At 41.6% G+C, this 26776-nt stretch overlaps 6 protein-coding genes across 7 annotated transcripts; all 6 read right to left on the reverse strand.

The window, feature by feature from the left end:
• Positions 1-1999: 1999 nt before the first annotated feature.
• kbtbd3 (kelch repeat and BTB (POZ) domain containing 3) lies at positions 2000-4009 on the reverse strand (the record flags this gene model as incomplete). The annotated part of the gene is made up of 3 exons (XM_079480698.1): positions 2000-3427; positions 3511-3676; positions 3837-4009. 3 exons carry the CDS (start codon positions 4007-4009, stop codon positions 2000-2002), a joined length of 1767 nt encoding a protein of 588 aa, XP_079336824.1.
• A 1134-nt stretch (positions 4010-5143) lies between these two features.
• Positions 5144-8209, reverse strand: eif3k (eukaryotic translation initiation factor 3, subunit K). Of its 2 annotated transcripts, none has more exons than XM_079481645.1 (8): positions 7694-8209; positions 7462-7560; positions 6329-6449; positions 6049-6123; positions 5898-5964; positions 5540-5617; positions 5344-5469; positions 5144-5257 (listed from the first exon to the last, which is right to left on the reverse strand). In XM_079481645.1, exons 1-8 carry the CDS (start codon positions 7753-7755, stop codon positions 5226-5228), a joined length of 660 nt encoding a protein of 219 aa, XP_079337771.1. In that variant the 5' UTR covers positions 7756-8209; the 3' UTR covers positions 5144-5225. The 2 variants fall into 2 exon arrangements, with proteins under 2 accessions (XP_079337771.1, XP_079337770.1); XM_079481644.1 differs by having other exon boundaries at positions 5157-5257; positions 6049-6126; positions 7694-7907.
• Positions 8210-8646: 437 nt separating this feature from the next.
• Positions 8647-11346, reverse strand: LOC306908609 (histone H3.3A). Its single transcript, XM_079481646.1, has 4 exons — positions 11224-11346; positions 9799-9942; positions 9570-9723; positions 8647-9486 (listed from the first exon to the last, which is right to left on the reverse strand). Exons 2-4 carry the CDS (start codon positions 9924-9926, stop codon positions 9358-9360), a joined length of 411 nt encoding a protein of 136 aa, XP_079337772.1. The 5' UTR covers positions 9927-9942; positions 11224-11346; the 3' UTR covers positions 8647-9357.
• Positions 11347-11888: 542 nt separating this feature from the next.
• LOC306908610 (histone H3.3A) lies at positions 11889-14441 on the reverse strand. Its single transcript, XM_079481647.1, has 4 exons — positions 14015-14441; positions 13010-13153; positions 12781-12934; positions 11889-12694 (listed from the first exon to the last, which is right to left on the reverse strand). The coding sequence occupies exons 2-4, from the start codon at positions 13135-13137 to the stop codon at positions 12566-12568; spliced, it is 411 nt and encodes a 136-aa protein (XP_079337773.1). The 5' UTR covers positions 13138-13153; positions 14015-14441; the 3' UTR covers positions 11889-12565.
• A 431-nt stretch (positions 14442-14872) lies between these two features.
• LOC306908110 (delta(14)-sterol reductase TM7SF2) lies at positions 14873-19002 on the reverse strand (the record flags this gene model as incomplete). The annotated part of the gene is made up of 11 exons (XM_079480699.1): positions 14873-15205; positions 15289-15411; positions 15590-15670; positions 15837-16005; positions 17160-17279; positions 17381-17484; positions 17926-18123; positions 18193-18247; positions 18552-18739; positions 18844-18910; positions 18976-19002. 11 exons carry the CDS (start codon positions 19000-19002, stop codon positions 15045-15047), a joined length of 1293 nt encoding a protein of 430 aa, XP_079336825.1. The 3' UTR covers positions 14873-15044.
• Positions 19003-20243: 1241 nt separating this feature from the next.
• Positions 20244-26590, reverse strand: LOC306908240 (WD repeat-containing protein 20). The gene is made up of 4 exons (XM_079480936.1): positions 26044-26590; positions 24429-24611; positions 21838-23181; positions 20244-21738 (listed from the first exon to the last, which is right to left on the reverse strand). The coding sequence occupies exons 1-4, from the start codon at positions 26410-26412 to the stop codon at positions 21679-21681; spliced, it is 1956 nt and encodes a 651-aa protein (XP_079337062.1). The 5' UTR covers positions 26413-26590; the 3' UTR covers positions 20244-21678.
• Between the last annotated feature and the right edge of the window lie 186 nt (positions 26591-26776).

Below are 26776 nucleotides of genomic sequence, written 5' to 3' on the forward strand. Positions count from 1 at the left end.
ATATTGTCAATTTGTTGAGATTATTTTTTGTTTGTTGTTATTTACTGTAATTGTTACCTGTACTGGAGACAGTATTTTACGTTGTCTGTTGTTTGCTGAGCTAACAGTGTTATGCACACTACTGTAGTAACATGACAACTGGGACATGTTTTCTTGTGATTCTCCGTGTTGACTGATTTGGGTATATGGAGGGAAATAAATGATATTTTCCTCAGTCTGTAGCATTGGTCTTGTGTAGTCTTTGGTGAATTATTGTATAGTTGCACTTTTGTGTACTTCATTTACAGTACTCTGATCCCTGAGAATTAGACTTGCTAAAAGTGTTTTAGGTTAGCAACAGCAGTGTGTAAATGGTTCAAAAAGATTACAGTCATATGAACTGTGTGTGTTTCGTATGGTAACAAAATATTGTTTTTAAAAAGTTGTGGATAGTTTTGAAAAATGCGTTCCATTTTGCAAATGATCTGAAGTGTTGTGCTACTTTGGTGTAGTGTTGTATTAATTGTGTGTTTTCAAAATTGTGCTTAAGCAATCGTAAAAAACTGTAATTGTTTTGGCCAACGGCTCGTTTGAGAGACTATTGCCAAGGGTTCAAAGAGACCATCAGAGATGTTTCTGAAGCAGATCATCATCAGGAGTTTTTAGAAATGGACACTGAAGACCTGAGAGTGAATCTATCACACCACGACAACATCCAAAAGCGGTCATGACCAGACGCCAAACTGCAAGAAATAAAGAGGTTTAACACATTTGCCTTTTCAACTCATTTGTGATTGTAAAGAAAGAAGAAAATGATGGAAGAGGTCCTGTTTCTACTGGTGAATCTGATCATGAGTCATTAAGGTGGTTTAGGGAAACACTGACTCTCCTCGTGAACTCATCAGATAACACATGCGCACATCTCTGGATGTCTCTAGATGGTTTCAGGGTTCAAGGGCAGCTGCTCTGGCGCCTCCTGGGCTCTCATGAAAACAGCAGTTTACCCAATTATGAGACGTTAAAGTGAGACTGACAGTCTTTAAGCATTGTCTTTTCCAGCTTCTTCTCTGTGGGGTGTTTGAGAAGCTGCTGTACATATCTGGCTCTCTTCTCAGTTATTATGGCTACAAATGAACTTTATCTCCATCATAAGAGTCTCCAGAAACATCTGTGGCTTGATCAGATGAACCTACGAGAAGACGAGATGAAGCCTCAGGTGATCTGAATCACACCTCAATCTCTATTTATCACGCCGGACAGATTGATGAAGAACTGTAAACAACTCTTTATTTTCTTTTGCATTTAAAATGTGTGAATTTTTTAACAACAAATACAAATATGTAGTAAAACCCAAACCAAATATTGGAATCGGAATCGACTTGAAAAAAAGTCTGAATCGAAAGCCCTTGTTTTTTTGTTTTTTTATTCATGCATTCATTTTTAAGCATTATACTTATAATTAGCCACAATAAAATAAAGTAACAAAAATAGCAATCGACACAAGAGTTGTTCCTGAACTTCAAGATCGTGTTGATCACAGTTCTGCTCATGTGGCTTCTGGTCAAACAATATCAGGACTCATGAAGAGCTTCTGTTTCACTGTGAACATCATGTGATGCTGAACGACAGACGATGTGAGATAACCTTGATGATGTTTCTGCAGAAGATCAGAGCAGAACCCAAAGGGATGTCTGCTGACATTCTGCCCTACGGATTTAAACAGTGTTTAATCATTTATTATATTGCTATAAAAGTTGAATATATAAATATTTTATTATATATTACTTTTTCATTTTAGTGCGTCAACTTCACCTTATTTCAGTTTATTGCAAACATTTCTCATATTTGTTTGCGTTTTCCTCCAATAATATTGAGTCCTAAACTTGATTTGAATGAACGGAGGTGTTTTACTGGTTTATTTAACAGCGATCACAGCAGAAGTTCAGAGATTCTAAACAGCAGTAACTGAGCATCAAGCTGACAACATTGAAACATGTTTTGTGGATCCATACGGTTCAGTTCAGTGTGTTTTCCAAGGGTCTCTGTACGTGTTAAAGCTCAACACCTGACAGTGAAACTCTGTGAGAGCGCGTGGCATTGGTGCCACCTCCTGCCATTCTGAGCGCCCGCTGTCATACACCTGCACCTCATCTGTGATCTCATCAGGAGAATAATCTCCACCCAAAATATAGATCTTATCCCGTACCCCGATGGCACCGGCGTTAAAACCCGCACACTCGAACGAGCCCTCGCCCTTCCACAAGCACGTGTCTGGACAGAAACTCAACACTTTATATGTGGACAGATCACACAGATATAAAGTCTCGCTGATGGAAACGGCCTTTGCCAGTGTGGCGTGACCAAACTCTGCCACAAGCTGACACCACTGATCCGTCACCGCATCGTAGCGGAAAAAACAGTCCAGAGACGGATTAAAGGCCTCTGTAATCTCCACCTCAGAGCCGAGGGCGTATATGATGTTCCCGCAAGTGCTCACCTCAGGAAAGTAGATTCCTTTGGGTAAAGGACTGACGCTCTTCCACTCACGTCTCAGAGGATCGAGGTACTCCACGTCCCGTAGACTACAAAGGCCACTGGGGCCACAAGTTTTCCCACCGATGACGTAGATGCCACGCAGAGCGCTGATGGATGCGTGCATAGTTCGAGAGTGTCTCATGGGAGGGGCCGGCGTGACGGTGCTCGACACGGGACAGTAGCACCAGACTTCATCCGTAGCGTCGTGATGAGGCTCAGCGATGTGCAGACGAACGGTACGACGACAGCTACCACGACATCCTCCACTTATGAAGAGCTTCTCTGCAAAACTGCTGAGGGCTGATCCAGCCAGATCCGAGAGGCACGCAACGTTCTGTGCCAGTTCCATCCAGCGGTCCGCGCTGATGTCATAGCAAAAAGCATGACGCCTCTCTCCGCTCTCCTCTGTTTTATGGACGTAAATGTAGCTGGATGTGGTGGAAGGACGAGCATCTGGAAACAACCCGCTGAACTCTTGAACGCGTCCCACTGCATCTCTCACTGGACAACGGCAGCGTTCATCACTGGACAACAGCACCTCCGAGCGAGCGGCGTGCTCCAGGACAGCGTGAGGGAGATGATGTAGACGGACCTGTGACAAGAGCTCTGGCAGCAGACTCTTACGCGTCTGCAGGTCGTGTTGAGTCCACCGCAGGAGAGCGTGCAGCACGCTTTCCTCATCTGGAACATTGAGGCCGTCAGAGGACAGGCAACGTCCCAGGACCCGCGCTGGCATCTCCAGGAAGTCCGCTCGGGAGGATAGCCTGTGAAAGTTCCGCGTGACAAACTCTGCCGCGCAGTGCAGGAGGCGTGGCGATCCGTAACCCTCGGCGAGCGCTAACAGCTGCAGACAGTTGGAGAGGTCGAGGCTTTGGATCAAGAAGTCGCTGCAGGCGCGTGAGAGGAAACCCACCTCAAAAATCAAAGAGATCTCTGCGAATCAACTTGAATACAATGCTGTTATATAACGTCTGTTGAAATCATCCTGTGACTCACCTGCAGGAAGGAGGCCAGCTGAAACATCACGTCCACATTATCTTCTCTGATTTCTATCTCACCGGAGTACGCATAGTCCACGAATGTGTGAACGGCAGATGCCGGGAGGTCACTGAGGGTCACTGAGCCATCATCCCGTTCTCTCATGTCAAGCTGAAACATTGCCCTGTACACACACACAAATTCAAATCATTTTAATACCAAATGGAATAAGTAAGCGATAATATACACACCTCCAGCCAATCAGAATGGAGTATTCAAACAGACCATGGTCTAAATAAATGCATTCAATGCACCAGTTGAATGTCATAATGTTTGCGTGTCACCTAAAGAAGTCGCTGCACGCGGCGAGGACACAGCGATGACACGGGATCGTCTCGCCCTGCACACGAATGCTGAAGTCAAACAGCATGTTTTGCTCTCTGAAGGTTTGGAGAACAGAGATGAGCTGCTGCCCGTGAGTGTCAGACACCAGAGACAGAGACCGGCCCTCCATCATCAGCACCACACCTGCTGAAAACAAGTGTTCAAGCCTTCATCTGCATCACTCCACTACACTTCAGTCTGATTCATATTCGTTAGGATTCATTTATACTAGAGGAACAGTAACAGATCGGACCTGAGACATCAGACAGACATTCAAACGCTGTTTGCGTTGCTCACGTCAATCAAATCACACGCAGATTTTGACTGACACATCCTTTACAATAACGAGTGTGAACCTCGACATTCGCATTTGATGCGCGAGAGATAAAACACTCACGCGCTTCAGCACCTGGACAGCGCTCCTCTTCGCTGCACGTGCGCGCCGCCTGGAACGCGTCATGACGTCACGGCTTAAAGGAGCCGCATTTAAAAGGTTCCTGATCAACGACACACCGAATATATTCTGAATATATTCTTTCTCGTTGTGTCCACAGGAAACGTTTTGGGGTTTGAAATGTTTCATTTTAAAATTCGATTTGATTTTAAAGGGGTCATATGACGCGGATATTACCGTTTGTTTTAGATGTAATGTAATGTGTAAACACGATTTAAGGTTTGAAAACGCTGTATTGTCCACATACTGTGCATGTTTTGTATCTCCTCTTTGCTCCGCCTCTCTGAAACACAAAGCTCATGGCTCTGAACAGCGAGGTGTGCTATGATTGGCCAGTTCACCAGTGCGTAGTGATTGGTTGAATACTGCAACGGAAATGTAACGGCTCATACCATATTTGGAACATCTGGTTCTTCTTTAAATGTACTGACAGGTACGCCCACCTTACTTGTGTTTAAATGTGGGCGGACTTAGTCAAATCATACCACGAACTGATGTAGATTTGTGGGGGTGTGGCTACACGAGGCGTTTTCGGGCAGGTCTGGGTGAGCATTCGCTTTTAGATAGAATGTTCTGATAATTTCATTTTTGGCATTTTACGTGTCTAATACATGCATGAGCAACTTATAAAACACCAAAGACACAGATAAACACGTATTCGCGCCATAAGATCCTTAAAAGGTTTAGATTACTGCAATACAACATACTGAGAGTAGATGCGCACAGTTTTAATCCTAACAAAAACACAAAATATCCAGATGACAATGAAGTCACATAAGTCTGATGAGTGATTTTGATGATGAACAAGAAAGTCATGACTCTGTGTCTCTTTTATTAAAATGACTTTATTGCAAATTTCAATGAAGGGGAAAATCTGGAAACGTGTGCATGTGTGTTACTGTGATGTCGCCATGATGCTGGATACACCTGTCAACACAAGAGAACATCATCCAATATTTCAACAGCACTAAAGACAAACGTGAGGCGTCAGACATTCACAGACAGAGACTCACTCTCAAAGTCGATTTTCTCCACTATGTTCTTGGGTTTGACACTTTCCTCCTGGTTATGAATGAATATCTGTCCGTCCTCATTCTCCGTCCAGCCGTATTTATTCATCCAAACCTTCACCTGCGTGTCTGTGAAGAGAATCACATTCTCACTACTGTATTCACACAATCAAGAGTGATCTGGTGTGCAGACTCTCACCCAGAGGATCTCCCAACATCTCAGCCAGAAGTCGGTACTCAATGTTCTGATATGTGATTCCCACCACGTGACAGATGACTAAAAACAGACAGAGCAAACATGTCCAAATATATCACAATTCCAAAATAAACACATACTGTATGCTGATGTCAAAATTAACAATTTTGGTTCACTAACTTGCTTGCCATCTAAGAACAGCCCAAGTCAACAGAAGACACCCCATAACTCTGGGTTCATTCTAAGTCTACAGTACATTTAACAACTCTTAATTTCTGTAAAACAAGACTATTTTTTCATGCATATGTAAGAGCCAAAGCGCTCAGTAAAAATGATGGTTTGATGATCCAATATCACTCACACTTTCGCACAGATTCTTCAAATCCTGTGATTCCATCAATCAGATCTCTGTTCTCCTCCAGACTGGCCTGAAAAACCCCACATACAGTGTAAACTTCATCTCAAATATATACCTAGAAGCTGCGAGTGCATGTCTGTGTGTGTAAGTTTACCCAGAAGCTCTGGAAGTGACACGTCTCCAGCAGGTTACCGAGATATAGGATCTGTCTTATCGGACGTTCCTCTTGCTGCGACACCGTAGTCAAGGAAACGGCAGGAATCTCATGACTGACAAACATCAATTCTGACAACACGAAGGTAATACTTTCACAAATCAAGCCAAACATTACCAACAAGAGCTGTTTTCTGTGGTAACATGAATGTAAACAACATCTGAGATGAGGCTGTTGTCATCATTCTGAGCTGGAGGTCAAAAGTTCTCTAAAAGGATACGTGGGTCTGGTCTATCATACACTTGCACAGCGTGAAGTCTGTGTGAGGCAGGTTGGTCAGAGCCTTGAGCAGAATCTGTGCTGCCACTGTGGTCTGGAAGTATGGTGGATTAAACTGGTACCTGACAATACACACACACACAACAGGGTTAACAACACACAACACACAATAGCGGTTCATATCATTTTAGTTATTATTTTATGAATGGTTTATTTTACAGGGACAATGCAGAATAGCGGTACAGATGCTTTACATAGAGAGTTCTAGCCGGTGGCTAGTTTGCAGTCCCTGTTTAGGCTTTTTTAACCCTAACCCGAAATAAAATCAAAATAAACAAGTAAACTAGGCATACATTTTTAATGTTATTGGCGATAATAAAATTGAGGCGGATATAGCCGATAAATCATAAATAATTTCTTCAGCTACTCACAGTTATAATCCAGTACAGTTGTGTCTTTCTGTCGTGATCTTTCACTTACTGATATTAGCAAAACATTATTGATGTAGATTCAGTATGTAGATATTTATGAATGTGTACATTATAGGAACAAAAGAATATTGTGTGAATCAGACTGCTGTCTGAATGATTTCTGTCTTGAGACCTGTTAGACATTTTTCTGGGTTGCTCTGGAAGAACATCTATGATTTGTTTATTAAATAAAAAATAACAGAAATGTTTAAAGGTCAAATAATGTTTAACTGGTGTAAATTAGGCTTGGTTCATGATTTTCAGGGGATAAGAGAGATCTAACGGTTACCTTGTTTTCTGCAATCGGTGTTTTCATATAAAAGCAGTTGTCCACTTTTTGCCTTTTGTTTCAGTCTTAGGAAATGTTATATTAATATCTAGATTCTGTATCTGTCATCGGCCAAAATGGACATATCAGAGCCCTAAAGAAAACATCAAAACAATCTGACTGCCAATGTTCGCACACCTGCTTTTGTTTGAATCCTTTTTGTGACAGTTCTTAGAAAGCATTTTCAATTCAACTAGCACATATGTTTAAGCGGTTAACAGCTGCTATTCTACATCCATCTATACTGATATAACCCTAAAGATGCTGAAAGAGTCCACTCACTGAACAGCTAGTGAGATGTGATATATGAACACACGTGTGTAAAAGCACACTCACAGTTTGAGGACAGCCAGGTTAGCCTCCAGGTCATACGCGTTCTCTCGCGCTTGTGTGTCCACATATCGCTCCAGTGTGGCCAGATTCTCTGGATTATACCTGCAGATACAACACCACTCATTCATTTAAAGCTCTTAAAACGACACATAAACATGTGCTGTGATGACGACAGACCAGAATGAGTGTTTATGAATTCAGTGTGTTTGATTCATCATCTTTAACGAGAACTAACCTGTCGATTCCTCGCAGCAGTTTGCCCACGTTGGCTCTCATTTGCTCAAACGTCGTAGCCATGATTCTAGATCAGAGTTTATCTTATTTCTTTATTATTATTGTTGTTGTTTCGTCTTCATATATGTTTTAGTTTATTTTGCAGTCGCTTCGGTCTTCAGCAGCGCAACGGTAGCGCGTGCAAGCGGCGAAAGGGCTGACGTCGATGGTCACGTGACTCACGAGCGTACCGGGTTCTGTGAGCGCCACCGTGTGTGGGGGCGGAGTTATTAAAAGCGGATTTCGATTTTACGTCAAACAAATTCAAACTTTTAATGTTTCACTGTGACGGATTAAGAAATAGAACCCATGGAAATCAAACCAATCAAATAAATGCATTGCATTAAAGGGACAGTTCGACTGTTCTGTTAAACACAAATATTTGGAAGAATGTTAGCAATGTTCAGTTAAACAAACACCAGTTCTGGGGCTCATTTGACTAGCATTGAAGCTTTCCTACTATGGTAGTCTATGACGTACCGGAACTGAAAATGATTAACATTCTTCATCAGAACAAACTCATTTATTCAGGTATGAGATGATGACATGATGACAAAATTTCCATTTTGGGGCGAATTATACTTTTTAGTATGTAACAAATAAACAGATGCTTGCTTTATTGTATACGCCTAAAAATCGCTGTTTTAAGCATCTTTTCATTAAAAGAAACTAAAATCTCACAAAACAGTGTGCGACATCCATTTATTATGTTATAGGAGAAATTTCAAATTACAAAGATCATCTTATTTAAACACCTGAATGTTCTGTAATCAAACTCTTATTAAAGAATAATAGTCAAATATCAAGCAGGATTACACATCTGCCCAAGGAATCACATCAGCGTTAAGATGTGAACAGAAAAGACTTCTCGTCTTTATTTTTATCATGTACACAAAATTAAACTGAAGAACATCATCAAGTCAACAAATGTATTTATTTAAGCAGAAGACTTTCCTATCAAAAGACCCAACGAACAGGTGGATCATGTCATTCCCTGGAGAACAGAATCATGGGTAATATCCCTTTACACACATTTAATCTGAAATTTATCCTTTAGAAAACAAAAATAATTTTGAAATGTAAAAATTTCTTTATAGGAATCTCCACCTCTTTAATTTTTTCTTCAAAAATATGCTCTAGATCTATGAAACAAGCTTATATGAATGTATTTAAAAAAAGAAACAGACATTAATAATTAAAGTTATTCTTAAAATAGCAATAATACACATTTGCTGGAGAGATGCTCGGACTCTGACCGACAGCCCCAAACACAGACACACGTTCATCAGGGCGCCATTCATGTTCATGTGAGATCCTGGGATGGATCAGGGCTCTCCTAGCACCCTGCGCAAGTTTTTAACCTCTAAACGCAGACATCAGCCCTGACCTCTGACCCCGTCTGCAATCTGTTTCAATCGAGACACATGGGCAAAGAGTGTGTGTGTTTGAGGCTGATCCGAAACAGGCTGGTACATGCAAACAAGAAGTACCTTAATAGTCTGCTGCCAAAAAACAAAAACAACCACATACGTCAGACGCCACTACCATGACTAATGCGCTAAAACTACCAACGAACATTAAGAGAGAAAAAGAGAGACACAAAGAGTGGGAGAAAGAGACTGAAGTCTAAGCACGTTCTCCGCGGATGCGGCGTGCCAGCTGGATGTCTTTGGGCATGATGGTCACACGTTTGGCGTGGATAGCGCACAGGTTAGTGTCCTCAAACAGACCCACCAGGTACGCCTCACTGGCCTCCTGCAAACACACACACACGATCAATAACAAGACGCAGTGATCAGAGTGTATCACCATTATCCCCTCAGTGTGTGTGAACGGACCTGCAGTGCACCGATGGCAGCGCTCTGAAACCTCAGATCGGTTTTAAAGTCCTGGGCGATTTCACGGACCAGACGCTGGAACGGAAGCTTGCGAATCAACAGCTCAGTGGACTTCTGGTAGCGACGGATCTCACGCAGAGCAACAGTTCCGGGCCTAAACACACACAAAAGACAGTGAGATGAATTGCGAGTCAACATGAAGAAAAACAGAGTAATGCTTCATCATCACCTGTAGCGATGGGGCTTCTTGACTCCTCCAGTGGAGGGAGCGCTCTTACGGGCAGCTTTAGTCGCTAGCTGCTTACGAGGGGCTTTTCCTCCGGTGGATTTACGGGCGGTCTGCTTAGTACGGGCCATGCTGACACACTATCACCTAAACACACACACGTTACACACATGATACAGAGACACACAGTCATGATTACATATGAAAATATTTCCCAATTGAGCCGTGTTTAAAGCATAATCAACCACATAATGGACAATAATCACAGAGGTACTAACACCGTGATAAAAGGCAACACATGAAATAAAATTGAGCCCAGACAAAAATAAAATTCAAGAAAAAACAGTTCAGAAATGATATATTATTGTCATATACACTTTTTTTTTTATTTAGAACATGCAAATAACATTACAGAAAAAACAGGCCTCATGCACATAAACTCCAAAGATGATTAAAGAAAAAAAAGAATAAAGAAAAAAAAGAGACATTCACAAGACGCCAAATACAGATTCATAATATCTTACAATAGACATAGCTTTTGAGTTTTTAACAATTTTAAGAGACTTCATTAACAGAATGAGTTCGTTAGAGAAAACCTTGTATAAAGGAGGAGATTTTGACAATCTAGATTTATGAATAAAAAATTTGCCATTCAAGATGACAAAATTTACAAAGTTTTGAATGTTTTTATCATCATTCTCAAAATAGCAAATAATTTCTTTCACATTCAGTGATATCGTTAGATTAATTTTAACAGAAAAAGTAAAAAAACAATCTTTCCAAAATGACTTTACACTTAGGCAATCAGCAAACAAATGATTTAACGATTCCTCGCAGTTGTTACAAAAGGAACATTCTTTCCCAATATCCATAAAATTAGAAAGCCACATATCAGTTGGATACATTTTGTGTAAGATCTTCAGATGAATTTCTCTTACTTTATTAGAAATAAATTGTCATATACACAAGAGCACGAGCAGGCGGCGTGATTACATCAGAGATGATGTAATACAGAGGGTTCTCTGCGCGGGCCACGCCCCCTTAGCCGCCATCATGGCGCCCGTCTGACACGGACATGGAACTGAGCGCGAACACAAAGAAACTAACCATAAAACTTCGACATTTTCCCCACGACTGACTCGACTGTTCTTGAAAATGACACTCGGATTATACACACGACATCCCGCGGACTCAAGATCTCGTGTTTAAAGCAGGAATTGGGGCGTCTTCGTGGGTTTTCGTTGTTTGTGAATGATCGCTCTGTTTTGGAGTGATTCTGTAGCTCGCGCGACTGAACTGCTTCAGTATTTCACAGACGCAAACATAAAGGCGCTTAAATTCACGCGAATAACAACAAAACACGCGTGTCCCTGCTTATATGCCCACTAAGCAACACTTTTATATTCAATGTGATGTGAAAGGTCTTACCTGTGCGGAAATGCAGTTTCAAAAAGTGTTTTGATTTCAGCTACGCTGTTATTTACCGTCTCTCGCGCACAATGGGAGCGGAAATGCGCAAGGCAGCTGCTCCCATAATGCACCGCGGCGCATGGCGCGGGTATAAAATACAATATTAGTGATTCGCTACCGTTATAGACGTTTTAGAAACATATTCCACACATTATACGACAGAACAGTTATGGTATAGACAACAAGGTATTATGTTGTTACTCTCATAAATACTAAGGCACTGAATGCTTGTCGTATTTATTTATCATGGTCTTTGCATTTTACTCCAAATAATACCACCATACGATCAGCGGGAGTCTTGTAGAAGTAAACAAAAGCATCTATTATGAATTGTTCACTGCTCCTGGAAGCAGCCAGACTCTGGTGAAAATAGGACCATGGGTTTATTACAAGTAAACATCATTACATTTGTATTACCAGAGTTTTTCTACTGGTCACTGTTTTAAGATCGTAGTAAGTTTGTGCTAACTGTGATTTTGAAAACGTTCATAAAACAAATTATTACATTTACAACATGTAGTTTAATCATTTAAAAGCTACTGAAAACTCAAAGAAATTCTCATGTTCTTTTATAATGAATATGCATCTTTTCTTCAATATTAACAACCCAGGAAATGACAGTGTGTAGTTTAACACCTCTTTATTGTTCCTTATTTGTGTAGTACAGAGAAAACAATCACTTTGTGATAAAAACTATGATGAATGTAGAAAAATCCTGAGTGTCTGCCAAATTTTTCACAAATAGACTCATGACTATTATCAAATGGTACAAAACAGGTACAGTCTGTTGCTACATATGCTTAAGAACACAATTTATCCAAAGAACACAAATACAAAATCATGCCCTCCAAGCTATGTGTAAAGAACATTCAGAACCCAATCCCAGAACGCATCACTGAAATTATACACACATCTGCCAATCTGTGTATTAAAAAATAATGAAAAACCACACACACAAGACTCAATACAGATTCAAAACAAATGCGTGAAATATCCAGAGAGGAAAATGAGAAGGTTAGCACCTAAAATGATGGTGAACAGTCTTGACTTCTTTTTTCATGATTTAGATTTGAACGTGTCGAGACGTCACAGTGCGAGATCTGCATTAAGTGTTGAATCAGCACCTCCGGTCCTGTAGTTTAGTTTATTAGTATCCTGAGGGCAGACACATGTCCGAGAGTACAAAGGCAACACAAACACAAACACAGAAAGATCACTCACAATATCTGACACTCCAATAAAAAAATAACCAAATAAAGATGAAGAAAACGTGCAGACAAGAAGAAGAAGAGACTGAAGTCTAAGCACGTTCTCCACGGATGCGGCGTGCCAGCTGGATGTCTTTGGGCATGATGGTCACACGTTTGGCGTGGATAGCGCACAGGTTAGTGTCCTCAAACAGACCCACCAGGTACGCCTCACTGGCCTCCTGCAAAACACACACACACACGATCAATAACAAGACGCAGTGATCAGAGTGTATCACCATTATCCCCTCAGTGTGTGTGAACGGACCTGCAGTGCACCGATGGCAGCGCTCTGAAACCTCAGATCGGTTTTAAAGTCCTGGGCGATTTCACGGACCAGACGCTGGAACGGAAGCTTGCGAATCAACAGCTCAGTGGACTTCTGGTAGCGACGGATCTCACGCAGAGCAACAGTTCCGGGCCTAAACACACACAAAAGACAGTGAGATGAATTGCGAGTCAACATGAAGAAAAACAGAGTAATGCTTCATCATCACCTGTAGCGATGGGGCTTCTTGACTCCTCCAGTGGAGGGAGCGCTCTTACGGGCAGCTTTAGTCGCTAGCTGCTTACGAGGGGCTTTTCCTCCGGTGGATTTACGGGCGGTCTGCTTAGTACGGGCCATACTGACACACTATCACCTAAACACACACACACACGTTACACACATGATACAGAGAAACATGCACGTACTAAAAAGGTAGAGGGGTTATACAGTGATGTTTTAGATAATTATATTATTGTCCTTTGTTGTAAATGATAACCAACCATATTTACAGCCCGTGGTATTTCACAGGAAAATATACAACAAATAAGCGCCTGTCGTTTCATGGTACATTTTCTTGTAATATTAACTATATTCAAATAACAATCTGGATAGATCTGATTCTCACATATCAGGCAGTACAATCCTAAAATCAGAACAGCTCACTAGGTTTACACTGTTATCATTTTAAGCTTCGGGATATAATGTCAAATTCTCTCGTTTACGTGAATGACATTCAACAGAGTCGAGTCAAGACATGTCAATCATCATGTTCTCAGCCTATAAACGACAATAACACAAACGGGGCCGTAAGTTCAGTCAAGGTGGACCAATCGGCGCGCAGCCTGCAGCCTAGGCCCCGCCTCCAACCAGATGACATAATGGCTGCTGCTCGGAGATTTGAGAGAAGAGACAAAATATCATTTTAACGAGCGACGCGAAAACAACACGATTACAAACGTTATTCGAACTACAGGGGTCACATACAGCTGCACAACACATTAACGCTCCATTCTAGTGAGTGTTTGTGCACATTACTGAGGTTAAAACGATAAGAATGAGTTAAAATGATCGAAGAGAGAAGAGACTGAGCGCGACTGTTCGCCGTTTCAGCTCGAGACGCTTCTGCGAATCACTCATTTTACGACACGATGTTTGTAACATTCATGACAACAGTGAACACGATGATTTTACCGCGTGTAGGGTTAGACAGAACGCGTGAGAGAGGACGACTCACCTGTCGAGTGTTTACAGAGATTTGATTATTCTCTCCGCAGCGGCGGGTTTATTGAGCCTGAAGAGACTTTGTGGTGAAATGGCTGACAGTTTCCCGTCATGCACCGCGGCTCCTTCACATGAGTACGAGTCGCTTCCTGTTCAAGACGAATGTGTTTTATTAGGAATCAAAATGATCTTAATTGAGTTTTTTTAATGGATGTCGGTGAATCCGTTTTTAGCTTTTCACGAAATCATTTCTAAAATTAAAGCCCCAGTGAAATTCAATATGACGATGCTTATTTTTTTTCATATAATAGAACAAATAGTTTGGCAATGTGGGTCGTTCTCTTTTTAAATTCGTGTGCCCTCATTATCTTTAGTTACAATCTGAAAAAGCACTTCCACCCTTTAACGACAATCCATTTAGATTACGTATGTCGTCCGTTAACTCCTCCCCTTCAACTGTCAGCCTGCTGCCAGTCTATTACAAAATGCTATGGCTGTTTTTATACATCCAATGAAATCCCATTTCACTCGGAATGCGTCAAAATGCGGAAGTAAAAACGATTGTAACTTCCGGTTCGCTAGGACTTGAACATTAAACAGTGGCTGTTTTCTAGTTGAAATAGGATTTTTTTCATAACAGGGAAAAGATGATGTTGATACAAAAGGCAATTTTTGTGACAGTTTTTGATAACTTCATTTATTCTGGCACCGCCCATTCATGAGACCCTTTGGTGAAAATGTGATTTTATTGTTGAGAATATTGATGATTATTTTGTCTCTTGAAACAACACAAGAGCAAACATAGCCATGTTTATATGATCACATTGTTTAGTTTTATAATCATAAATATTCATAAATCAAGCTTCCTCTTGTGCGTCAGTCTTGCTTTAATTGTGTCATGACTTATATTTCATTTGAACAAGTATACACAAGCAAAGTTTAAGTGTTTTTTTAGTTCAAGTAGTAAGTATTCTGCTTTTAGTATACTTTGAATTGGGCCACTTTGTAGTTCAAATACTGAAAGTGTGTTTCATATCAAGTTTTCAGTACACGTAAGGAATCAGTTTGTATGGGACTCTTCTGCAGTATTCTCTCCAGGCACCTCCGTGTTTCTTCACACAAGATTCTTCAATCTCATTGGCTCGTTTTCTCAGTAAATTAAAACACTGTAATGCTGGCAGATACGGCAGAACGCTGCTGAATCCTGCAGGTCAAACACAAGAGCGCGTGACTCACTAAAGTGAGAAAACAACGACAATCACATGCTCTTATTCTATTCATCCGTACCACAGGGGAGACACCAGGCAAACATCATCACAATGTCTCCTAAGTAATTCGGGTGTCTGACCCAACCGAACCACCCGGACACCAGGAGACTCTGACCCGACGGACTTCTGATCGTCTCTAGAGCTTTAAAAGAAGACAAAAGTATCAACCGCTGCTACAACACGTGTGTGGGAAAAACATGCATGATGCCAGATTCAATATCAGTCAGCAGATCAACGGCTGAATGTGTTTACACAAAAACATCTGTGTTTAATACATGCGAGATTTATAAGAAAGAAAAGTGAGAAGATGTAATACACACAGGAGTAGCTGGAGTCATGTGGATTTCTGCGAAAACCGTCTTTCTGCTCATTGGACATATAGTAGATCAGGAACCCAATACCTGATCAAGAGAAGACAGGTGTTCAAACACAATCTTCCTGTCTGAGGATTCACATATCTGTATTCTCTACTGCGCCTCACTGATGAAGATGATTGTGTCACGCTTGTGTAGAGTATGTGTGTGTGTGTGTGTATCTCAAACATCAGGTCATGAAGATTCTTCTCACCGAACAGCAGACAGATGAACACAGCTGACAGGTGATGGATGTTATTGGGCTTTTGAAGAAGAAAGTAAACGGGTAAACTGGAGAAGAACGGGATCCAGATATACTCGCCCAAAATCATTATGAACCCGATCGGCTCCTCTGTAAACTCTTTAGTTGTTAATATAGTCGCCTGCAGAAACACACGAATGCAACTTCATTCACAGGCAGCAGATGTTCATTCAATTTCGTTCACTAGCGTTAGGATTCAATAACTGCGTTATGGATGACATTTTGCATTATGGACGTGACACAAAACACTCAAGGAATGGATTTGTTACCAGTATACTGAACCATTTGTTTCGATTTTGTTTATATAACTACACTTTACATTAAGGTTTCCTACATAGAGCGTTTATAAACGTGTTCATTAATGATTGATAAGTCCTTTTCAAATGCATTATAAAGCAGTTATAACTCCATAAACAAAAAGAGGGATTCTAACGAGATACCTGCCAAATAGTGAGCCATGTTAAACTCACATGTTATAAATGCTCAATAAATGTATTAAGCATATTCAGAGATTCATTATTATCTTGATGTTGTTTGCAATATAGGCTTTTAGATGGGAGATTCTAAAAAATGTTTGTGTTTGAAGTTGTGAATGAATACAGGCTTCCACCTTTCTTTAAAGTGCACTTTCATGGGATAAAGTAATATATTCTAAATATATCACTCACATCAGAGATGCAGCCTTGTGAGCAAGTATTATGTTTCTACACTAAATAATAAATAAATATTTTCAGTTTTTTATTAAATATTGGAAGTAATTGAATCATTAATAAAACATCATAAACAAACAAGTTTACGACTACCTTTGTGCATTTAGTATTAAAAAGTGATCAAGAGTTTGATGAATTTCTCTTGGTAAGCAAAAAAAACTGCGTTGGATAAGCATCATGATTTGAAGGCATTCTGTGGAGCACCATAAAACATTCAGAATCGGATCAAGTAAGCAACATGGTTTGAAAAGTGACATAATATATGAAATATACAATAATAAGAACCAACATAACAACCTTGAGTCTCCAGTCTAACAGCCTATTTTGTAAATAAATAATGAATCAATACATGTGAGTTAAACATGGCTCACTATTTGGCAGGTATTTCATTAGAATCCTTTTTTATTTACGCAGTTATGACTGCTTAATAATGCATTTGAAAATTACTTATTCATCATTAACGAACACATTTACAAATGCTTTATAAAGGGAACTTTAAAGTAAAGTGTTACCACTTAAATGTGATTTATTTTCTTTCGTGACACTCTTGTAATCTCTCTCTGACCTCATCGATGACGAAGTCCAGTATGTAAATGAGATGAAAGACAATGACAAGCAGCAGCGAGAGAGAGAGCGAGTCCTTCATCTCTAAAGCTGTCAGCAGATAGATCACATCCATCACGGCCTGCCGGACATGAACACATCATCATCATCATCATCATCATCATCGTGTGTATGTGCATGTTAAAGCACGCAGAGAAGAAGGGTTTACACAGACAGACTCACCCAACCGATGAATCCAATCCTGACCATAACAAACTGCTTGACGTCGATGTCGCCCACACAAGGGTCCATGATGTGACCCAGAATAAAACTCAACATGGGCATTCCTGTATTGAAGATAACATGAGTTCCATATGAACTCACTGACATAAAACATCTGATGTGGAGTGTAAAGGCACACACACACACAAACACACGCAGACCTACATACACAGAAACACACACACACACACACACACACACGCAGACCTACATACACAGAAACACACACACACACACACACGCAGATACATACCCACATACACACAGACACACACATTGACACACACACACACACACGCACACACACTTGGAACTACATACGCAGATACACACACACGTGTGCAGAGACACACACACACACAGATACATACCCACACACACGCAGAAACACACACACACACACTTAGACCTACATACACAGCTACACACACACGCGCAGACATAGACACAGACACAAACGCACACAATATAGAAGTGTGCATTGATGGAAAGAGGAAGGTTTGTACCTGTGTTGGTGTACTGTACATGTGTAGAGGTGGATGTTGTGAGTGGGTGCAGGAACAGTATCAGACTGATCAGCAGAGAGACAAAAACACCTGCGCTCACCAACGCAAACAACCGCTGGGTCACAGCACCGGCCCGTATAAACCCACAGAACCACAGACTCAAGACAAGACCCACGGTCAACACGAACGCATGGAGACCTAATGTTACCATCAAAACATTACTCACAGATCACACACAACACCTCCATCTGACGTCTAATCTCTTACCATTGAGTTTATATTTTAATCGCTTTCCATGAATGCTCCTCTTGCCCTCCGCTACCTGTATATGTGAAGAGAAATACATTCAGAGAAACACAATTCATGCATGTGAAAGCACAACATATACCAGTTTCATGCTCATCTAATCTATTTTATATAGTCATATAGTTGAGAAAAACACATTTATTCACTCTCATGTCACATCAAACCTGTGAGGGTTTCTTTCTTCTTCAGAACACATAATAAGATATTTTGAAGAGTGTTGATCATCAAACAACACCATTGACTTCCATTTACGAACACAAAACCACAGAGACATTTCTCAAAAGATCTTCTTTTAAACACAGAGAACGTTCTGGTCTCACCTGTCCTACAGGTAGATAATAGAGCGCCCCCTGCAGGACAGTGTAGAAGAGCACCAGGCACACAGCGGTCCAGTCCCAGATGGGGCTTTGAGCAGAACCCAGCAGAACCCACGGCTCAGACGACACACGACAGCAATCCAACAGAGTTACGAGAGACACTCCCAACAGAAAACACACCAGAACCAGATCTGTCATCATACACACAAACCAACACCTTCTGTGTCTGGATTCATCACGAAATAAATAACGTCTCCTCAACAGCTCACAGTATTGTACGGAGAGACAGACTCACGGATGTTGTTCCATTGACTCTGGACCTGCAGGACATTCTCGTGTCTCAGCTCACGGTTCCTGAGCTCCTGCAGAGATTCAGTTAGAAACACCATCTGCCATCAAATCTACTGTACACAGAAAACAAACTCACCTGAGACTCATGCTCGTGTGTGCTCATCGCGTCCTTTAAAAGAGAGAAGAGGATTTAAATCAACACTCTCACTACTCAGCAGGTTTATAATGCCCTGGATACAAAAAAGCCAGCAGAAGTTGATAAAATAGAGCCTTATTTTCTTTAAATATCGTCCGTTATTGCCTCTATTTGAAATGTAAGCCTAATTTCTAATACCATACCAAACCAGTGGAAATCAGCAATAGTTATTCCACTATTAAAAGTGGATGATCTTTACTTAATATCCTAATGGTTTTTAGCATTAAGGAAAATTTGGTAATTTTGACCCATAGGGTGTGATGTATTTTAGCTCATCAGAAAACATTTAACATGTTACTCAAAAGCAGAGGCACGGGAACATTTGTACACAGAAAAAAACACAAGTGTTAAAAAAGGTCAAATTAACACTCACAGTGTATATAAACCACAATAAAGTAGATACAATGGCAAATTTGGCTGTGTACAAATGTTCCAGTGCTACTGGTTTTGAGTATCATGTTAGATGTTTTCTGATGAGTCCAAATTACCAATTTTTCCTTAATGCCAAAAATCATGAGGATATTAAATAAAGATCATGTTCCATTAAGATATCTAGTAAATTATACCGTAAACTACTAAATTAAAGAAATATGTTATGCTAAGGACTTCATTTGGACAACGTTAAAGGTGATTTGCTCAATATCCAGATTTTCTTTACACCCTCAGATATTGTCCTATTCGAACAAAACCAGACATCACAGCTCAGATTATGTCAAAATCTCAATTTGGAAGATTGAGCCTTCAGACTGGTTTTGTCGTCCAGGGTCACATTTATAAGCAGAATATGAACCCTAAACATCGACATCATGACCTTGTGTACATAAAGAGAGAGAGACATCAAGTGACTGCATGTTTGAATATTGACAATATCTTTTGTAATCAATTGTAATTTCTTTATATTGTAATAGTTTTACTAGTGCAAACCGAATACAAGCGTCTGTACAGTGAAGAAAGGTAAAAGTCTTACCAGAGCGTCTAAGTGAAGAAGACAGAAGTGAAGATCTTCTTGAGGTGTTCTCCGAGAAGACGTTTATACTTCAGCTCTTACCTCACACAGATGATGTGTTGCGTGCAACGTGCAATAACCGACATGTGTGTGTTTAATACACCCCAGAGACAATATAACACAAATTACATAAAACTATTGAATAGAGATGAATTATAAAGTTAAAACACATTTCTGTTGCAGCCATTAACAAAACTAACTATATATGAAGACTTTATTTCCAAATAGAGATACATTTTCCAAAATGATATATTTTCGTTGTGCTTTACAATGAATATAAATCAAACTGCAGTTGGTTTGTTTTGATTTAAGCTGTAATAACTAAAACAATACAGCTAACTAACACAATAAAAACATGATTTTTAATAGATTGACGTTAACAGCACAACGTGTGTACAAAATGTTTAATTGCAATGGGTTTCCATTGTGGTTTGATCCGGTGTAGACAGGGCGACAGTTGATATAAACAGACAGCATACTGCAGGAGTATTTCATGTTTTAATAACAGTTTCTCATTTATAAACCGGTTATGGTGATCCTGTCGGCGTAAAATAAAAATTAAACACACATACACATACACACATAGTGGAAGTTAAATGAAAGCTTTAACCTTCTCCAACATCATCACGTGTATGAGACAGGAAGCTCCTGACAGGAAGTTGAATCATAGAGATACTTCAAGAGCTCTGTTTATGACACAGAGAGAAACGATCCTTCAGCACTGAATGTGTTAAAAACAACAACAAACAAGTTCCAAGTAAACAAATGTATGAAAAACTTTCAACGTCCACTTATTGGTCCACAGCATCTTAAGAGACTTAATACAACACAACCATAAAAAATATAAAACATCTGAAACAAACAAAACAATATACAAGTGATCATGACAAAAGACGTTCAAAGCAAAAGCAGATTAAAAAACTGTGTGTGCACAACAGGAATGACACAGATCTCAGATCAGTAGTTTGACTTTCTGAGTACAAACTCTGTATCACAGGTGTGAAGTTGTGAACAACAGGAGTGTTTATTAACATACAGAGTGCTTGAAGTGAATGATCTGTACATTACTGACCGTAACGTTTACACACGTGTTTCTCTTCATGTCAAACGGTAAACACCTTGATTTCGAAGACACTTTGTAGGCGTCACTGATTTGATATTAATTTACACAATATATGCACATGATCCTGTACAAAGATACTAATGCAGGTCTGTGCTAACAGCATCCATCAGCTTTGCATGATTAATATAAACGCTAACAGCATGAATATGTGATGAAACGTCCCGCTCAGCCGTAGCTCAGACCCCATCAAAGCGACCTGGAAATGTGCAAAATGTGGCGAGAGGTGACAGCGGGTGTACGGAGCAGTGCCTCCATGCTACAAGAGTTACCCGAAAACCCAAACACTAAACATTCAGCTGAAAGCAAAACACCTTCTTAGCCGCGCTGACTGCGCTACATCTTTCTGACTATATGTACAATAAAGAACTTCATATATTAACTCTTTCGATTACGCGTTGTCCTCTTCCGTCGCGGAGTAGTCAAAATATGTACAATGTGAATAGTCTCAACGATAGAATAAATAAATGCAGAAGAGCTATAAAGTTCCGCTTGCGGTGGTTTGACTCTGGCTGGGTTATACCACCGTCCCACTCGGCGAGTTTCCATTTTGAGCAGGCAACGGTTGAGACGGATGCTGAGAGAATAAAAAACAGAGGTTAAAACATCTGCTTCTGACGAATGTTTCATATAAAGAGCAGGTGTGCACAACATGAAGAGGTGACGACGGACTCACCGCTTTCCCGGGTCGTGCCCAGGTGCAGATGAGTCCCTCCTGACACGCGGTGATGATGCAGTCGTTCATGAAGACCAGAACGGTGAGACGCTCGTGAGCGATTTTCTTACACACCAGCGGCTCCAGCAGCGGCACCTCGTTCATGCGAGGACAAAGCGTGGTGCCCAGAACTTTGGCTCCGTCCAGTCGGTTGGCGCGCGGGGCCACGTTGATCTTATCGTTGCTTTTGCTAATGTTGCCCAGGCTGTGGTAGCGCTTGTGCTCCTTTTCCCCTCCCACCCCGGATTTGTCCGATTTGCGTTCCTGTAGGGACAGCGTGGCGAAGCGGCCGATGCTGAAGGGGGCACTGCCTACCGTGCCTCCGCCGCCACCACCTGTCCCCCCACCCTCCGTGGTGCCCTGGCTCTTGGACACGTTGGCGACGGCAGGGTGCGGGAGAGAGTTGGAGCGGGACAGCGAGCGAGGCAGCGGCAGGGGCAGCGTGGATGTCTGCAGGGGGTTGGAAGGATGATGGTGACCCTCGACTCCTCCTCCGGTGCTGCTGAGGGCCGCACCGCCGGTCGACGAGCCAAAGGTGTTGGTGAGGGCGCGGGAGAGCGGCAGACGGGGATAGAGGACGTCGTCCGTCAGGTCCCACAGACAGAACTGCGTGTCCTGGCCGACGGATCCAAAGCGGTACGACACAGACGAGGCGCCGCCTTTCGAGCTGTGACGTGAGAGGCGGGAGAGCGTGCTGCTGGTGCGAACGCGGCCGAAGTGCAGCGCCCCTTGCTGGAGGTCCTCCTCACTGCCACTGAGCTCCATCGACTCCTCGTCGTCCAGGTTGGTGGTGAAGGGGTCGAAAGCCACGACGTTCACCCAAGACTTGTGGCCGTGACCTCGCGCCACCACGCGGCTCTCTGCGAATGACCACACGGTGACCAGGTCGTCCTCTCCGCCGGTGGCCAGATACTTACCATCCGGGCTCCAAGAGACGCACAGCAGGCCCCCGAAGTAGCTCTTCATCACACCCTGCAACTCCATGGAGTCGAAGTGGAAGACGCGGAGGCAGCCGTCCTGACCGACACAGGCCACGTGCACGCCATCGGGAGAGAAGGAGAACTCGTTCAGGCCGCCCTCGCCGACCACCCAGCGCAGTAAAGGGTTACGGGGCGTCTTGGTTTTGCAGGCGTAGACGGTAAATCCCTCCCCCTGCCGCAGCAGACAGTACTGAGGGGCCGTGGTGCCGCACGGGTGCTCGACGTTGTAGAGGTAGAGGTGACCGCTGGCGTGAGACGCCAGGAACAGATTCTCGGATTTTGGAAGCCATTTCAGACACGTGACCTTCGATTTGTCTATCAACCTCTGCGAAAGAGAAAAGACAGGCGTTTACTTAATCTCTTCAGCTCTCATCGCTGACTGCAAAACAACATGCAAATGTTGGTCAAGTTCAAACGATTCAACTGTACAGTGCAAGAAACATTTTCCATTCGATTGACAAACTCAAACTGCCATGAGGAAATTACAAAGCGAAGGGTTTCTGTTGAAAAGAGGTTCCTCTTCTCCTTTAACTGAAGTATGAGGAGGAATGATGAACTCTGACGTCTCTTTTGCGTTTATGTCTGTAAAACTGAATGAATCTGAGCATCTGATCAGGATAATCTGCCCATAAAAGACACGATCGGCATCAGATGAAGTTTCCTTGTAAGAACATGAAGACAAGCAGTTACTGACAGTCCAACACAGTACAACAACTCACGTAACCACGGAAAGATTATACACTTCATTTAGTTTTTCACTGTAATCTACGTCTGTGCAATGTTAAAATAAGGGCTGTGCGATATTGAGGGAAAATGCGATACGTGATGATAGCATGTTAAATAATACGATATTTGATACAATATTTCATTTTCTAAAATCTATTTAAAATCTAATTAAAAGGTATTAAAGAAATTGCATAACCAACATATATTTCACATTATTCTAGGAAAAAGAAAACATCACTACAACTTCTGAGAGTGAACAGCCGTGTTTTACTGTTGCATTAAACAAATTTGACATTTCGTAAACAAACAAAAATAAATCAAACAAATTTCACTTTGCCGAGGCGGATTGTTGATGGACTCCACGTGCCAGATAGATACTATACTATCAGCATCCATATAAAACTTTAAATAAACATAACTTTTCCTAGAATGAAATAACTCATTTATCGCAAACCTCAGCGATATGCACATGTGTGATATTTCAGTAATTACACAGCCCTAGTAAACATATTGGTCATTATTATCTCACATTTGTCTTCAATATTGTGCAGCAATCGGGTGTTTCCAAATCTCTATACAGTTTTTGTTCTGATATACACAGAGAAGGATATTTGGAAGAATGTCAGTAACCAAACAGATCTCATCCGCAATCGACTGCCATAGTAGGGAAAATAAATACTATAGTGGTCAATGGGGGATGAGATCTGTTTGGATACTGAGCAAATATCTTCCTGTGTGTTTAGCAGAACAAAGACATTTCTGCAGGTTTGGTTCAATCTGAAGGCAGGAATTGATGAACTGTCCCTTTAAGGACAGAGAGAGATGACACACAGTGACCCTCCTCACCTCCTCGTTGAAGAGTTTGCTGGTCTCTTTCTTTATGGGGTCCAGATACTGCACCTGTCCGGCAGAGAAGCCCACGAGGAGCGCCACGCTGTCCGCTGTAGCAGAATACTGATTAAAATCATGACACGTAGGCTGAGTTCCTTTATAAATGCGCTTGTCTATAGGTTTACTGAGATCCACCGCCTGCACACAGACAGAAAACACACACATGCATTAACATGATTGTCACACACACACAGACGTCATATTTCAATACAGATCCCTTCTTAAAAAACAACATCACATGTCATCGGAGACATTTGACATAATGAACGTGATAACATTGTTCTAGTGGTTTTGAATGTTTTAATGTCATTCCGTGTCAAAATAAACCAAATTTTGAATATTTCGCCGGCTCGAATGTTTTTTTTCTTTTTTTGCAGAAGCAAGACCAACATCTGGAGTGATGTCAAAAAATTATAGTAATTAAGTCATCAATTAATTTGTAGACGGAGGTAAAAACGACAGCTTTTAATATAAACTATGAGGAGATATGAAATGACATGAGAAATACGCCAGCATCATCATTTTATTTTTACATGGAGATCCTGCATATCTGTTCATTTTAGCAATCCAAAATGCATATTATGCCAATGGGGACAGCTCAAATATGAAGAAAGGGCATTTGTTGTGTGCATGCCTGTAACTCCAGAACCGTTAGAGATACCTCAATGTCCTTTTAGATTCTTGCACTTGGTCATCTTGTCTTTAGGAACTATATTTGTAAAGCCCTATAAGGTTCAGACGTAGAGATATGAGGATCTATATGTGGCTTCATGGACCCATTTTCAAAATGTTGGACTTAAGTTTTTTTTAAAGAGGACTGTCTGAAGAACAAGTGATGTTGAAACTAGACATAGTCTTCTATCAAAACAACTGCATTACACGTAACCATTTCAGTGTCCAGGTACTGTTCAAAATGATCGGATTGAGGCACATTTAATAGTTTATATAAGATTGTATTTGTCTGGGAAAGTTGGATAAAGAGATGTTGTTATTGAGGACCCGAGCACCGATGATGTGAGGAATTGCTCAGTTTCTTTATCATCTTAATAAGGAATCACATTTTTGAGCAGATATTTGCTAACAGATTTACCGATCTCGGTGTAAAGAATACAATAATGATGCTTCTCGTGTCATTCTGTCCCCCCTCTAATATGACTACAAATTTAGTGAGAAAACTACAAAGGAAGTTTTCCTGTATCTCAGTGTAAACAGCACATGGCTGTGTGTTTGATCTCAGGGGATTACAGATACCTGTGTATAAATTTATAGAATAATGCAATGTAAGTCACTTTGGATAAAAGCATCTGCCAAATGCATAAATGTAAATGTAATTGGGTGGTATTTCGTATTTTGGCCAAGGTCAATTCAGGTCAAGTGTGACCTCTTGTGGTCATCCAGTAATGTCATCTGTTTAATTGATGTATAATCTGCCCATTACAAACCAGTAAACAGATCTCCAAACATCAGTTTTTGAAGCTAATCTTAAACAAAGACTGATGACACTGAACTCAACTCATCAGATCAGATCGCGGGTCCGAGTCAGTCCGAGATGCTCGAGCTCGGTTCTCACCTTCTTAATGTTCGTGTAGGTGTAGAAATAAAGTTCCCTGCCGATGTTGAAACACACGCGCTCCGAATCCTCGCTCGGGTCCTCCGGCTTCAGCTTGACCATCGACACCCGAACCGGAGGCAGGAAGCCGGGCGAGGAGTTGGCGGAGGACCCGGGCCCCTGCACCAGCCCCACGCCAGCACCGCCGCCCGGGATGGAGCCCGTGGTGACCCCGGGACCCACCGTGACGCCCGCCGAGGGTCCCCGCGGCAGCAGCCCGGCCCGCTGCTGTGAGTCTGAGAGGGTGAGCAGCTTGTAGAATCCCTCCCGAGTGCGGAACTGAGATTTAATCTCATTGATATCCTTCAATGCGCCTCCATCTCCGGCCATCTTTAGTCCAGACGCGCCGCACAGGAAGCAACGCGCGTCTGACCTGGAAATGCTGCGGGAAAACTACAAGCGCGATGGGAGCGGATGCCATCCCGACAGCTCGCGGCGATGACGTCACATCACCATCGTCGGTTCGCTCAAATGCATCTGTGATGACGTCACGTGAGTCCTGTTGAGTGTTTGTGTCTAGTCATCACAACAGTCTTAAACGTCATATCTGTTCTTCAGTATTCAGCACACATACATCTGGCTAACATCTATTGGACGTCTGCAAGACATCTCGGAGGCGTCTGAACTTACTGAAGGATGTGCTGTTACTCCAACAAATACAGTAAAAGATCTAGACGTTATATTAGACAGACAC

The sequence above is a fragment of the Barbatula barbatula genome (genome assembly GCF_947034865.1).
Source record: "Barbatula barbatula genome assembly, chromosome: 19".
Taxonomy (NCBI): domain Eukaryota; kingdom Metazoa; phylum Chordata; class Actinopteri; order Cypriniformes; family Nemacheilidae; genus Barbatula; species Barbatula barbatula.

Excerpts from the sequence above, each read along its gene's own strand:
- eif3k (XM_079481644.1), bottom strand. The coding sequence starts at position 7,755 with ATGGCTACGACGTTTGAGCAAATGAGAGCCAACGTGGGCAAACTGCTG. Across the intron at positions 6,127-6,328 it reads GTATGATAGACCAGACCCAC|CAGCAAGAGGAACGTCCGAT; the intron begins GTATCCTTTTAG and ends ACTACGGTGTCG. Across the intron at positions 5,258-5,343 it reads GGAGAAAATCGACTTTGAGA|GTGTATCCAGCATCATGGCG; the intron begins GTGAGTCTCTGT and ends TTGTGTTGACAG.
- LOC306908609 (XM_079481646.1), bottom strand. The coding sequence starts at position 9,926 with ATGGCCCGTACTAAGCAGACCGCCCGTAAATCCACCGGAGGAAAAGCC. Across the intron at positions 9,724-9,798 it reads AAGAAGCCCCATCGCTACAG|GCCCGGAACTGTTGCTCTGC; the intron begins GTGATGATGAAG and ends GTGTGTGTTTAG. Across the intron at positions 9,487-9,569 it reads CTGCCATCGGTGCACTGCAG|GAGGCCAGTGAGGCGTACCT; the intron begins GTCCGTTCACAC and ends GTGTGTTTGCAG.
- LOC306908610 (XM_079481647.1), bottom strand. The coding sequence starts at position 13,137 with ATGGCCCGTACTAAGCAGACCGCCCGTAAATCCACCGGAGGAAAAGCC. Across the intron at positions 12,935-13,009 it reads AAGAAGCCCCATCGCTACAG|GCCCGGAACTGTTGCTCTGC; the intron begins GTGATGATGAAG and ends GTGTGTGTTTAG. Across the intron at positions 12,695-12,780 it reads CTGCCATCGGTGCACTGCAG|GAGGCCAGTGAGGCGTACCT; the intron begins GTCCGTTCACAC and ends TGTGTTTTGCAG.
- LOC306908240 (XM_079480936.1), bottom strand. The coding sequence starts at position 26,412 with ATGGCCGGAGATGGAGGCGCATTGAAGGATATCAATGAGATTAAATCT. Across the intron at positions 24,612-26,043 it reads CCTACACGAACATTAAGAAG|GCGGTGGATCTCAGTAAACC; the intron begins GTGAGAACCGAG and ends GTCTGTGTGCAG. Across the intron at positions 23,182-24,428 it reads GCAAACTCTTCAACGAGGAG|AGGTTGATAGACAAATCGAA; the intron begins GTGAGGAGGGTC and ends TCTCTTTCGCAG.